General features: G+C 42.7%; 1 protein-coding gene across 1 annotated transcript in view; it reads left to right on the top strand.

Moving 5' to 3' along the window:
* MAN1A2 (mannosidase alpha class 1A member 2) overlaps positions 1-13455 on the top strand; it is a 310617-nt gene extending 297162 nt beyond the window's left edge. The window contains exons 12-13 of the mRNA XM_050921239.1: positions 1755-1870; positions 7096-13455. Of these exons, the coding sequence (XP_050777196.1) occupies positions 1755-1870; positions 7096-7225 (246 nt within the window). The 3' untranslated portion in view covers positions 7226-13455. The remainder of the gene's footprint in view (positions 1-1754; positions 1871-7095) is intronic.
* The last annotated feature ends 1012 nt before the right edge of the window (positions 13456-14467 follow it).

Below are 14467 nucleotides of genomic sequence, written 5' to 3' on the forward strand. Positions count from 1 at the left end.
TAATTAGCTAATGTTTGTAACATACTTTGTAAAAGCAAAGTATTGTTTTTAACCTATAGTATTTATGTTGCTATCAGCATTTATAATAGCTGTTGGAAATTAAAATCTGTCAGGAACAGACAGCATGACCTCCAAAAGTCCAGCCTCCAAAAGTCTTCAGTGGCTGCTATGCTCTTGAATAGAGGTGCTTCCTGAAGAAAGTACAGATGCTGGCATGCATTGTGGCCAGGTGACTATGTTAAAGATAGGACAGTCATGCTGAGACCTGGTGTTCCCATTCCCCACCTTCTCATCTACCCTCATTTTTAAGAGTCCGAATGAATTAAAGTTTCTTTATAATAGTCCTAGACTTTTATATGCCACACACTTTGACTATTTGATTGATACTGCTGGATTTTGTGTCATAGATATGGACAATTTTAACCTGCAGTCCTACAGTTTTAGGGGAAACCACGTTAACTTCCCCTGCTAGTTTCCCTGATTGCATCTGCAGATATTCACAAACATACATTTCCAGTGGAGAATCTCTTTTGTTTCCAGCCCTCCAAGGTTGAAGCATAGATTGTGAGTAGCTCATTTAGTCAGAATTCATTTTCTTTGTGTATAGAGACATCTGTTTCTACACTGCATTTGTTCCCCTGCTTCAACTCCTCTCAGCTTCTGTTGAGCATAACGAACAGAAATTAGAATTAGCAGAAAACCGGGCCTACAATAGCCTGTAGAGAAAAGACTCATACAGATTAATGGGCCAAATCACAGATAACTGAACTACAGGTAGCTGTGTTCTGTAGTTTGATAATGACAGGCATCTGAAGCCAAACACTTTCTCTAATCTTTGTGCCTTCTCCTTCCCTGCACGAGCCTATTCGAATAGCTGATGTCTGCTGAGGAGGCACCACCAAGTCAGCAGGGAAACCCAACTAATCTGTGAATCATTGCAGAATAATTTCTTTGGACCTGGTTTTAATAGCTGTTATTCTCATGTGCCAAAAGTATGAGGATGTGAGTAGAATAACGAGGCTCATACAAGGGGTGTTTTGAGCAGCTAATGTGTTCTTTGCACTCCTTCTTTCTTCCTTTGTGCTTTTTGCAGCAGTAAGTAGAGAGAGCTAGGTGCTGACCTGTGGGCAAGTTTGGGTGACATGCAAGGGTTTGAGGATTTGGGATCCAGCCACTCCCACAAAGCCCTGGCTGGGATGATTTAGTTGAGGTTGGTCCTGCTTTGAGCAGGGGATTGGACTAGATGATCTCCTGAGGTCTCTTACAACCCTAATCTTCTATGATTCTAGGATTCCTCTTAGTATTTGTGTGCTCAGGAATCTGGATTGCACCATTTCAAAGACCAGGAACCCTGCTGGGACAGCTCAGACCAGTGCAGCTGGGGTCAAAATTCAGTTTAAGTAGGAAAGGAAGAGATCACGTGGGAGTCCAAAGGGAGGTGGAGGAGCCTGTATGGGTCAGCAGACAGCCCCCAGTGATGTATACAATCCTTTGTGCCCCCTCTTAATAACCTTCTGCATGAGCCCATGACAAACTATCTCAAAGTTTCTAAAACTCCTCCAGCTCTCCTGTCTACAAAGTGCAGTGATATGACTGTCCTTCGCCCATTATTTCAGCTGTAATTCTCAATACCATTAGCAGAGTATGTTGCTGTGTACTCTGGTCAGTATTGGTCAATCCTTGCTTTGCGTATCTTTTCAAATATTAAAGTGCAGGTAAAATATGCCTCTTCTGTTCTTACTTCTTCTCTACAGGCTATTGACAAATACTGCCGAGTCAGTGGTGGATTTTCGGGAGTCAAGGATGTCTATTCCTCATCTCCTGCATATGATGATGTACAACAGAGCTTTTTCCTTGCTGAAACTCTGAAGTAAGCAAACTTCTCTTTATGCATATTCCCATAAAATAGCCTGGGGCAGTGTCACGTACTGTATGATTACCCAGTGCCTAAAATAATAGATTGGATTAACACTTCAATTTCGAGATCATCACAGTGTTTTCCTCTTTTTGGTTTTTATTTTGGAGTTCCGTGGTTTTCCCATTCCAGTCCAGAGAAACCATAGCAAAAGTCCCCCAATGACAGAAGTGTAAGCTTATTATTCTTAAAACCTCAGTTTGATTTCTTATATCTCTAGTCAGAACACAAACTGCCAGGGAAAAGGAGAGGTTATCACCTCTAAACAAATTCCATTTGTAAGGAGATCATTTAATTTTAGCTGCACTGAATCAACATGTTTTACATGACCAAGTGCCAGGACATTGTTCTTGCAGAATCTACTCTGCCTGCATGTTGCAATGACCAAGATGGGGGACTGTGAATGGGAAAATATGGCATGGTACAAATATCCACCACATGGTTATTGGATATTTTTTCTGTATTATGTCTGCAGAATGTTTGTTTAGTGGAGTGACTTTTAATTCAAAGCCAGATTCAGCATGTTTTCAAATTTTAGAGATCTTTAAATATTTTTGTTTAGTCGAAATTTGTTAACTAGAAATGGTTCTACTAGGACACATCTAGTTCATCTTCCAGATGGTAATGCAGTCTGTTCTCCAGTATTTCATCTAATCTGGTTTTAAATGTCCCAAGTAATGGATCTTCCTCCCACTTTTTTTCCCAAGTAATAACCTAGCAACTACTGTACAAGAACACACCAATGGTACTGAGATGCTGCCATGATGGATGCCATGATAGGAATCTATATGGAGATAACAACGTATTATGGAGGCTTTGCTGACACTCCATAGTTAAGATTGAGTTGAGTTTTGCACTTAAAGCCAGCATCTTTTATATTTATGAAAAATAGAGTGTCATCTTGTTAAGTACAGAATGACTATTCAGAGAATTTTAAAATTAAATCTCTTAACTGGTTTGATTGGTTTGGTCTTAAACGAACGGTTTAGAGTCTTCAAACTTCCTATGTAGTTAAAACTCACTGAAATCTTGTGCATAAGCTCCACTGAAAAATGTTTAGGATTAATGGACATTGTTTGCCATTATTCTTCATGACTGAAATTTCCCCTTCAGCAGAGGTTGAAGAATAATGTTCTACTCCATAAAATTCCACGGAGAGCTTTAAAGATGGCTACTACTCCTGTTGTTCTCAATGGGATCGAGGCCACACACTGCCCTTAGAAAGAATGTCCACTCTCTCAGGGTATCTGCTCCTCACAATGCTCCTCTCAGCCTCCCAAGAAGGGACCATAATCTTCCATCCAGACAGGCTGGCTTCACGCCTGTTGGTAACAATTGGAGGCAGTATGCATTTGGAAACAGGACATCTTAACTGTGTGCAGCCCTTTGGTCTCACTTTTATTAAGAACTAGAGCTGGTAGAATTTTCCTAAATATTGCATTTTTGTCAGACGTTTTTGTCAAATTCAGTTTTCAATGAAAAATTAACAAAAAATATTTAGTAAAACATTTTGGGTTTTCAAACAGCTTTAGAGCTGGTTGGAATTTTTTGATTATCAAAAAATGTTAATGAAATTTTGACATTTTTCAAACCTTTGAAAAATTCCTGAAAAATTTATTAGTGCTTTTTCAACCATTCCTGTCAAGAAAAATGGGAGATGGAGACATCTCCTTTGTCAAGAAAGGCTGAAGAAAAAAATCACAAACTTTCCATTATGAAAAATAATGGCAAAATGACTATTAATCCTAAATATTTGTTTTAAAAAACTAATTGTTCTTCGAACGATTGCACATGTCCAGTCCACTATTGAAGTCTGTGTGCCCAGCGCATGGCTGTCAGAAACATTTTCCCTCAGCGGTACTCATTGGGCAGCTCAAGTGCCCTCTGCACTGGGTTCTACTGACTACTCCCTATTTGACCGTCCATGTCACTGACTGATTATTTACATATTGAATCCTTCCTCCATTGCTTTTTTCTGCTGGATTTATCTGCTCCAGAATTGAATCATCATAGGTCTCATTTCTTGTTTCATGTACTCACAATGTAACGGCTTGTTGTATGTAACCGATTACTTATCATGACCAGTCACTTCTATCCTATGGCTCTAGCCTACCCTCTTCTATACATTTTCTTTTTCCTCTTGTGCCCTCTTCCTTCCATCTTCTCCCCTTGCTCTTCTCCCCAACCTTTCTCTATGAATTGGACAGTACCACCATTCTCCTTGTCATTCAGCCTTGGTATCATCTTTTAACTCAACACTTTCCTTTTGTCCATATGTCCAAATTATGTCTAAATCTTGCTGCTCCCTCCTGCACAACATCTTTAAAAGCTGATCTCTCTTCTGTGCCCACACTGCCCAAACTCTTGTCCAAGCTCAGATCATCTCACATCTCAGCTACTGCAATCTCCTCCTCCTTTACCCTTAATGTCTGTAGCCTCACTCCCCTCAAATCCCCTCAAATGCTGCTGCTAAAATAATCTTCCAGGCTCGTCACTCTGATTGTCACCCCTTCCTCTGGCTGACCCTCTTCCACTACAATCAGACTCCAAACTTCTTGCTGCATCTCACAAAGCCCTTCCCAACCTAGGTCTGTCCTGCCTGGCCAACCTTTTATCTTACAGTAAGGTTGACTCTTGCCTTTCTCATTGATGCCACCCTTGATAGCCCAGTTCCCCATGACTCTGACAAACACTTCTGTGTTTTCTCCCATGCTGCTCCATACATACGGAAAAGTTCCCAGTCAAAATCCATGAAGCTACCATCTGACCCTCCTCCAACACCCTCCTCAGAAATCATCTCTTCCATAATGGACACACTAAAATACAATCTGATTCTTAGATTCCAAGGCCAGAAGGAACCATTGTGATCATCTAGTTTGACCTCCTGTATAACACAGGCCATAGAACTTCCCTGAATTAATTCCAGGTTGAACTAGAGCAGATCTGTTAGAAAAGCATCCAGTCTTAATTTAAAGATTTCCATTAATGGTGAATTCTTAGTGAGTTGTTCCAGTGGTTAATTACCCTCACTGGTAAAAATATGCTCCTTATTTCTAGCCTGAGTTTGTCTAGCTTCAACTTCCAGCCTTTGTGAGTGAGATTGAAAACCATCTATTGTCAAATTTCTGATCATCATGTAGGTACTTACAGTCTGTCATCAAGTCACCCCCTTAACTTTCTCTTTTGGCTACAGCATCTCACTGGGAGCTCATTTTCAACAGATTGTCTACCATGACCCCCGCAGGTCTTTTTCAGAGTCACTGCTTCCCTGGATAGAGTTCCCCCATGATAATGGGCAGGTGGCATTATGATTGCTGCTCCTGATTGCCTGAGAATTGCACACATTCTATTATTTGTGTTACTCTATCTCCCCCATCTCATCCTGACCTACTTGTCTCATCCACTGTTGTGTGTTGTCCGTTGGTCTGTAAACTCTTTGGGGTGGGACACTGTAATTTTCTATATGTTTGTACAGCTGCTAGAAAAATGGGGGCCTGACCTGGTTGCTACTGCAATATAAATGTTAAATAATAACTCCACATGTAGCACACTTTTTTTGTAAATGAATATGGTAAAATGACCAACCATTTATTAATAAAGAAAACCAGAATTTTACTGCCTCAAAGTTTTTCTAGTTCCCCAAAGGCTTGAGCAGTGGCTCTCAAGCTAGTGTACTGGTGATGCCTTTCACATAGCAAGCCTCTGAGTGCGACCCCCCCCCTTATAAATTGAAAACATATTTTAATATATTTAACACCATTATAAATGCTGGAGGCCAAGCAGGGTTTGGGTGGAGTCTGACACCTCATGACCCCCTGAGGGGTCCTGACCCCCAGTTTGAGAACCCCTGGACTTTAGGATGTTTCCATTTGGAGCTGACCTCAGAGGTTGTGCCACACTCTGCCGAGGCCTGTCTCCACACAGCTCCCAAAGGCTCAGCTCTAGTCCTCTGCTCTGGCAAATGAGTCATATGAAATCAGCTGCTGCTTCCCCTTCCGAGGGCTTGAGCTCTTAGGGTCTGTCTGTACAGCAAATGAAGGTGTGATTTGCAGTACAGTGCAGGTAGGCAAGCTGAGTACGTATGGAGGTCCCCAGCCGGCTTGTATTGGGGAGGCTAGCCCATTCAAAGCCTGTGCAGCAACATCTTCACTGCTATTGTTACCCGTTAGCTAGATTAAAGGTAGTGCAGGTATGCCTGCCTGTGCTAAAATGACACCTTCATTTGCTGTATAGACATGCCCTTAGAATCAAGAAAACGAGTGTATATTAATCAGTAAAATAAAATTAATGATGAGGAAGAAAACACACACAACAGGCTGATTCTCTCTCTGCTCTGGAGATGACCTGGGGAAATGGGACAATATGACAGTTAAGAGAGATATACAAAATGCATCACATCCTCCTCAGCTGAGCACCTTGCCTCACCTTCTCCTAAGTGATCTCTTGCAGGGTATGCATATTTTCACCTCAGCTCCAGCTTTCAATATATTAAAATTTAATTTTAATTACTTCTCAGATATGTCTCTTGCTGCTAAAACCTGAAAGTGTAACTTTATAAGCAAAAACTCTTCTGGTTTGTGGGAGCTCTGTTTCATTTTACCATACCTAAACTCCCAAACAGTGTGATAGGGTCTCCTCAATGGCTGCGGTTTGTAATTAGTCTGTGAATATAGAAATTGGGCAGTAATGAGTTTTCATAGCTGCCAAGTTTTGTACCATTTCATGTGACAGTTCATATAAATTCTGTAATAGCATATATTGCATATAATTTGCATATACTGATAAATGTAACACAGTGAACACAACCTGCCCAGAGCACTGATGATGGTGAGACATGATGATGCACAACACATTTTATCTCTGGCAGGGTAGATGCTCATGGGTGTCTGGGGACATAGCTGGGTGGAAGACTTTGACTGGTCAGATGGAGAGAAGGCTGCTGGGGCTCCAGGAGGATAGAGTTCATGAGCTGCTGATGCATGGAGCTTTTGAGGCATGGGGATTCATGGGGGCAGGTGGGTGCTGTGGGTAGGTATGTGTTTGAGTAGCTGGTGCAGAGAGGAGTCTAGGGCAGCTGGCTGTTGAGGATGCAGGCACAGGCCAGCCTGGGGCCATTATCAGGCTCCATGCCTTGTGCTTTTGCCATCCTTAAACCCCTGTTTTTCTCTTTTGATGTCCAGGTATCTGTATCTGCTTTTCTCCAATGATGACCTCCTGCCTTTAGACAACTGGGTTTTTAACACAGAAGCTCATCCCTTGCCTATTTTACATTTAGCCAACACCACACTTTCAGGAAATCCTGCTTATTGATAAAAACAGCTCCAGGAAGAGGAGGAGAGACTGCACTCAGCTGTGTTTTGTTTACATGGACCACTTGAGACTTTAGGCTGGAGAGGAGACAGACATTTGGTTAATCTGATTCAAAACGCAGGGTGAGAAACAACCTCTGCCCCCAAAGCTCTTCAACCTGTAGATAAGTAAACTCTGAAATAATTCCTTTTTATACATGACCAAAACACGCTACTGGGGCATTTGCAGGACAGAGAGAGACCTTGTGTGCATTGAACCCGAACAGCAGAGTGGAGTCTGTTATTAGATATAGAGTCCAGCAGCCAAAGGAACAACAGGCTTCCTGGCCCGGGGCTGAAGTTTGCTGCTGCTGGCCTTTGCAAGAAACTGCACACTTGTCTCCTACTCAGATGGGGTGTATTCCAGAGACTAAGACATTTTGGTTTTTTTCTTTCTATTTTGATGATGGCATGAGCAAAGCAACAACAAAAAAGCAACGTAACTGCACCAGCAGCACCAGGATTCGAAATTTTTTCTGTACCTGTCTGAATTTTCTAATCTGCATCAGTTTGCCGAGACTGGCAGCCATTCCCAGTGCCTCTCAGACCTTTGCCTTCTTTTCATTTACCCCCTTCATAACAAAGTCCAAAGACGTGTGAAGCACAATCACACCCAGAGAACAGTTACCAAGCATTTGTTTTTGTAATTTACTGGCAGCACTGTGCTGTTAGTTCACCACACAAGATATGGGCACAGAGCATGGAAGACACAGCTAAGTGTCCTGTTTCCTTTGGTCACCAATCCTGTCATATGGAAAGGCCACACTCCCCTATAGCAGTCCTTTTCTGCCACTTCCACAGAGATAACAACAACAGAAATTGCCCATCCTGGTTTATGTGGCAGACTGCGTCACATTCACTAGGACACAGTTCTCTTTAGGTGAGATATAGTAGTTTGTATCATTGCATTACATTTGTCCATGCAACCTGTCCTTTTCCTTGACTCTCGCTTTTATTATTTGGACAATGTTCACTTTGTAAATCTCAAGTCTTGCCTTGTTTTTTTGAGGTGTATGGCAAGAGACCAAAACTGCCTCAGATTTGCTTTATTAAAACAAGTTTTATCTGGGCCATAAACTGCCCCCAATGCAAAGCTAACATGAGATTCTCTCTGGAAACATGGTAAAATCTATTACACACTAATATACCAAATAATTCCAGTTAGTAAGGCTGTGTTACCTGCATACATTAGGTCTAGTTATTACATAGTCCTTCCCTGAGTGCAGGGGACTGGACTAGAGAACCTCTCGAGGTCCCTTACAGTGCTACACTTCTATGATTTCCTCTGGACATTGCTGGCTGAAGCAACCCCACTGTTCTGAGTTCAGGCCCAACAGCATGAGTTAATGGGGGTAGTGCATTTCAGTCTTCACTTACAGCATAGGTGTCCTGACTCTTGTCTCCCTTTACTGAGAATCTCTTCTCATCTATAGAATAGAATCCTGTGCACTCAGAAATAACGCCTGTTAACATCAGTAAGGTTTGTTTAAAGTGAGTTTCACTTGCTGCTTTAATTTCTAAACATTTCCTTTCTTTCAATTTTTCTGCTTAAGTGGGCAGCTCTGTACCAGACATCCTGTCTCACTGACAGCCGACTAGAGAAGTGTCTTAAATCAACATTGCATGCATAGACTGGAATCAGATTGTTGGTTACATATTTTAAGTGTTTCCTTTCCAGTCAGTGGGCAATAAAACAACCTTAGGGAAGATGGCTTATTCTATTAAAAGCATATATAAGATTCATGCTATTGGCCTTTGGGTCTGCCTACCATGCCTCATTGGGTAAAGTAGGATATTACATGTAAGTCATTTATTTCCACGCACCTCGGGACCAAATTTTCAACATGTTTGAGATCTTGAAGGCGTCTCCATTTTGTTTGCTCAAAATACAACAAAAGGGCAAAGTACCCCATTGTGGGCTATATTTATTTAAAGAAACTCAATCTTCAAAAGCAAATCATCTCTCCCCCCAGCCTCAGCACCTTGAGAGCGAAAAAGGATTCTGCTCACCTCCTTTTTTACTCTTCTTTCTCACAGCTCCCACGATTCTTTCCCCAGGGTCACTGTCCCTCGAGCTGAGAAGGGGCTGGCTCTAGATCATCTTAAGGTGCTTCTGCCCTCTTCACACGAGCAGGATGAACATGCTGCCTTTACAGTAGTCCTGTTGTAGCTATGTCAGTTCACTACAGAGGGAAGTACTATTACTAGGCAGCCAGCCACGAAACACCTTTGTCTTTGGTTTCTGTGATATTTTTAATTATCTGAGCCTTTCTAGGCTCTCAGTACTTCATTCCCCTCATGTTAGCTTAAAGAGAGGTATGGGTTTTTTTGCTTTGACTGAGTTTTAAGCCCCTGAAAATGAGCTTTCTATAATGAGAACATCTCCACAACAGGAACTCCAGGATGGGATGGAGACAGGAAAGTGCAGCCCACTGAGCACTACCGTGAACTCCATGGCCACCTTCATCTTTTGTGCACAGCAGTGTCCTGCAGAACACTCTATCTCCCAATATGCAATGTCCCATCTTGGCCTGAGTGACCTGGCTGCAATCTGCTCCATTTTGTATATCTAAAGTGGCATTTAGTTTTTCCATTTTTAGTCCCCAATTCAGCAAAGCACATAAGCCTGTGGCCTTAATGCACAGACCAAGAACCATGCATGGAGACAGAGAATGGTAGAACCACTGACTCCCATGATGAAAGTCCCACCTTAATGCTAAATTTCCTTTACTCTTTGGCATTAATTTAAAGCAGTGTTTCTCAAACTGGGGTCACCGCTTGTAAAGAGAAAGCCCCGGCGAGTCGGGCCGATTTGTTTACCTGCCCTGTCCACAGGTCCGGCCGATCGCAGCTCCCACTGGCCGCGGTTCACTGCTCCAGGCCAATGGGAGCTGCTGGAAGCGGCGCGGTCCGAGGGACTTACTGGCCACCGTTTCCAGCGCCCCCATTGGCCTGCGATGGCGAACTGTAATCGGCCAGACCTGCGGACGCAGCAGGTAAACAATTTAAAGATTAACAAACTTGTCATGGCAGTTCTGATGTGGTGTACTCTGGGAACAAATGTTAACCAAATGATTTTTTTGCCAGATTGCAATTTCAGTTTAAGAGGAGGAAGAGGGAGAGCTTGGAAAACACTGAAATGCCAAGAGTTTTTATCTTAGTACTAATTACTCAATTACTGTAATTTGCAGCACTAGTAAAAAAAACTAATCTGAAAAAAGTCAAGGTAATGAATGTAGTAAATTCTGATTCAAGTAATTGTTTACTTCAAATTAAAATAAACTGATTCCTTTTACTACTGCCACAAAATGTAATTTTCTAATTAGAAATTAATGACTAATTGAAGAGCTAATGCTTTTCCATTTTAATATTTTGTGGTTTAAATTGAGGTTTTCCAGTCCCAGTTTGAACCTGCACTTCATTGCCTTAGTTTTGTAAGCCTCTTTGTGTTGAAGGAGGACTGAGGAAAAGCAGGGAGTCTTTAGTAACCGGCTCTACCCCAGCGAACCCATACTCCTCCTGGCCAGTGGAAGCACGGAATGGCTGCCCGTCTCTTCAGGGAAAGGTCAAGGACAAAATTCTAGAGTCCCAAAAATAGAAACACCAAACCTCTCCCTGATGTTTACTCTTTTCCCATCTCACTGGTTTGAATTACAGAACCACCACTCAAATTAATTGCCTGTGTAAGTCTCACTGGGGTTAATTCACTGCCACAAGAAGTATTTGAATTTAGGTCCTGAGCCACTTCATGGCAAGAGGATTGTAATTTTCTCCAGTCAGGTGTACAGTAGTGACATTTCTCCTGTGTGTAAACATGCAACAGGTTCAAAATAAAGGACATTTGTGTCCTGTCATCTAGTTATCCCAGGATCTGCTGGTTTCTACCATATCCCAATTTAGAATGCAATCGCTCATCTCCCTCAAAGCTACTAATGTGCTGCCTACTTCTAGAGTAATACATTTTGTGCACTAATTCCTGTACCCCTCATGCATTGCAGCATTCTGGGCTGCCCCAGAGCAGAATGAGTTTGGCTGTTGTGAGTTCTGAGCAGGACGTCCATAATAGCCAGACATGGATGCTGAAGCATCCATCTTGTTCTCCTGACTTCAGGTGGTAGGCTTTTTCTCAGCCCTTTTCAGAGCTGGGATACTGACCTGCAGCATGGAGTTGGCTGCAGCCAAGAGCTCAGACTCTGTTTTCTCTTGGGTACATGTGGCGTACTAGAACATGGTCACTTACATTCTGTTGCTGCTGTTTTACAGCCTTTTCTGAAGGTATAGATACTTATTTTTTTAACAGAGTGATATTTTAGTGTTAGCTGTCTCCAAGTCTTGTGCTGTATCTTCTAACCAAACAAACACATAGTTCTGGCTTTCATTCAAGTGGCTGCTGTCTTGGTTGGCAGTTTCTACAGCACCCTGTGTTCTTACAGGAAGAAACAAGAGCGGAAAACAAAGTGTGCACTTGTGGCAAACTGGCTTTGAGAAAGAGCCTGGAGATCCCCAAACAGTCCGTTTTCTGTCTGCATGCACTCAAGGTACGAATGTGCAATACACGTCCCAGTCAGGCCTCTGTAGGCCAGAATCCACCAGGAGCAAAGCCATTATTTGTAACATTTTGGGCCTGATTTTCAGAGGGGCTAAACATCTGCAATTCCCAGTGACTTAGCTGGAGTTGTGGGTGCCCAGCACACCTGACAGTTCCCTTCTTGGCTTTCCTCCATTTACTGAATAAAGCTAAAATGACATTCCAGCTGCTCACTTACTGCACAAAATGCTCCTTAAAACTCTTATTGAAGATTTTTGTATATACAATTGTAGCTATTCTGGAGATCCAGAGAACAAACCTGAAGTCAGTGAAAAGTCAGAGACAGTTCTGTGGTTTCCAAGTCAGCTCAAGGTGCTTAGGTTCCCTTGCCCCAAACCTTAAAGATGATAACCCTCCATGCACTGCCCCTGCTACCTCTCATTCCTTGGTGCACACTCTGAACCAGTGTTTGCCAAACTTTTGAATGCTGGAAAATGAAACCAATCACACTGTTCTAGGGGCCCTGCCATGTGTTGTTAAAGGCCTACAGATCTTAATTTATACACCACCTGGGCTCCCAGATGCTCCTCCCCCTTATCTCTTTTGGAAATGCTGGTGTAGAGCTTCATCATAGGATATTTCTTCTGCTCTCCAACCTAGTGTGGTGAGCAGTGAAATAGTTAATAATGTGGACATTTAAAGCATCATCACTGGGATCTGAATTAGCATTCATTGAAATGCATGGGACATTCACACTTCAGAGCTATCCTTTCATGCTCTCTACCAGCTCAGGCAGACATCTCTACACGAGTTACACTTAGGGTATGTCTACACATAAGCCACTACAGCTGCACTACCGTAATGCATCAGTGAAGACACTATCTCCCATTGGCGTAGTTACTCTACCTTCCCAAGAGGCGATAGCTGGGTCAATGGGAGTATTCTCCTGTCGACCTAGCGCTGTCTACATCATGGATTAGGTCAGATTAACTGCATTGCTCAGGAGTGTGGATTTTTCACACCTCTGAGCAACGTAGTTATATTGACCTAATTTCCTAGTGTAGACCAGGCCTTACTCCATGTTTCTAAGGTTTTTGCCACAGGCATAGCACCCAGAGATTGACTTTATTTTAAAGAAATAAAAGCTGATGCTCTGGAGGACAATTGAGTAGTCTGATTGCACTACCACCATAACTCTTCAACCAGTCCTTCACATGCCTTGTTTTGGGAAACATTACTCATACCCAAAGTGAAGATTGGGCTGTCATACTGAGAGCAACCTGAGCTCCATTACTGGTTAGCGTGTGCACCGTTCTAAAAGGGAGGGCAAGCACTGGCTTCTACAACTGCTCTACAGTTGCCCAAAAGGTTGAGAACCACTACAAGCTAGAGGGAATACTGCATGGCTTGGTTCAGTCAGAATCTGTTGTTTTCAATCCCTGTCACTCTTGGTGGAAGTTGCACTGTCGTTCTGCCTCACTCACTTTGCATAAAATTCACAGATTATTTTTCCTCTGAAATAACAGAGGGGCAAGAGACAACCTTCTGATTTGGGAACCTTCCGGCTGCCTCCAACCTGGTACCCTGCATATGTACTTTTTACAGATGAAAAGTAATATTGTATATAAAAAATATCAAATAAAGAATGTCTTTATGTGAAAAAAGGCATGTGCTGTCTTCTTACCCTCCTTTCTTAGCAATAGGCTGAGGCACTGCGCTGTGGACTGGTTTTCATTTTGCAGTCCTGCTGGTGCTGTAGCATTCCATTCAACCAGTTTAGCCAGGCACTTCCTCTCCGGTGTTAAACATTCTTCAAAGTCCGCTATTTCAAAACTAAGATTCCCACATCTCTTGGCTACCATTAACAGATGATTTCCTAGTTTGGGGTCTGTTCAGGATGCAATCAAGCATACAGCAACCTGTGCTTGTCATTTTACACAGTTATGTCTTAATTTTTGATGTTTATGTTTGAAAAGAAAAGAAATTATCTAGGACCTGATACTGTGCTAGAACAGCAGATTAACTGGCAATGATGTGTTCTCCATGTGGAGAAAAGTCAGTTCTTAGTTATTGTTTAAATGTTATGCATGTAGGGAACAGATATAGAGGAATCCTCCTAGACTGTAATAATTTCCCCATACGCCCTTTGCAAAAATACGGAACAATTTCACTTGAACCACAAGCACAGTCTGTGCACTGCAGTACAGTGAACACATTTTGGATTCTACTTCATTCCACTTCACAATAAAAGCAGGTAACATCTAGCACTTAAAAATGGTGATTTTTAAGCATTAAACAATGTAACCTAGCATCCCATACCTCATCGGGCTCCACTTAACCCCATGGCATCCATCCCCCATACTACCCTACATGGGCAGCAACCCACCGCTCTGCACCACACTGCCATGCACACCACTCCAACAACACTCCCTCCCCACACCTCTGCAGCACCCCATGCTGCACACCACATTCCCACAGCACCTCACCCTGCTGAGCCCCATGCTCATGGCACACACACACCCCAGCACCCAACTCAGTACCCCCCCCCATGCCTCATGATACCTTATCCACAGGGACCCATCCCTCTGCATCCCAACTCTAAAGCACCCCTACTTATGTGCAGCACAGCCACATGGCATTTCACCCCATACCCACAGCACCCACCTAGTTAATCCA

Source organism: Gopherus flavomarginatus, chromosome 1 (assembly GCF_025201925.1).
Source record: "Gopherus flavomarginatus isolate rGopFla2 chromosome 1, rGopFla2.mat.asm, whole genome shotgun sequence".
Lineage (NCBI taxonomy): Eukaryota > Metazoa > Chordata > Testudines > Testudinidae > Gopherus > Gopherus flavomarginatus.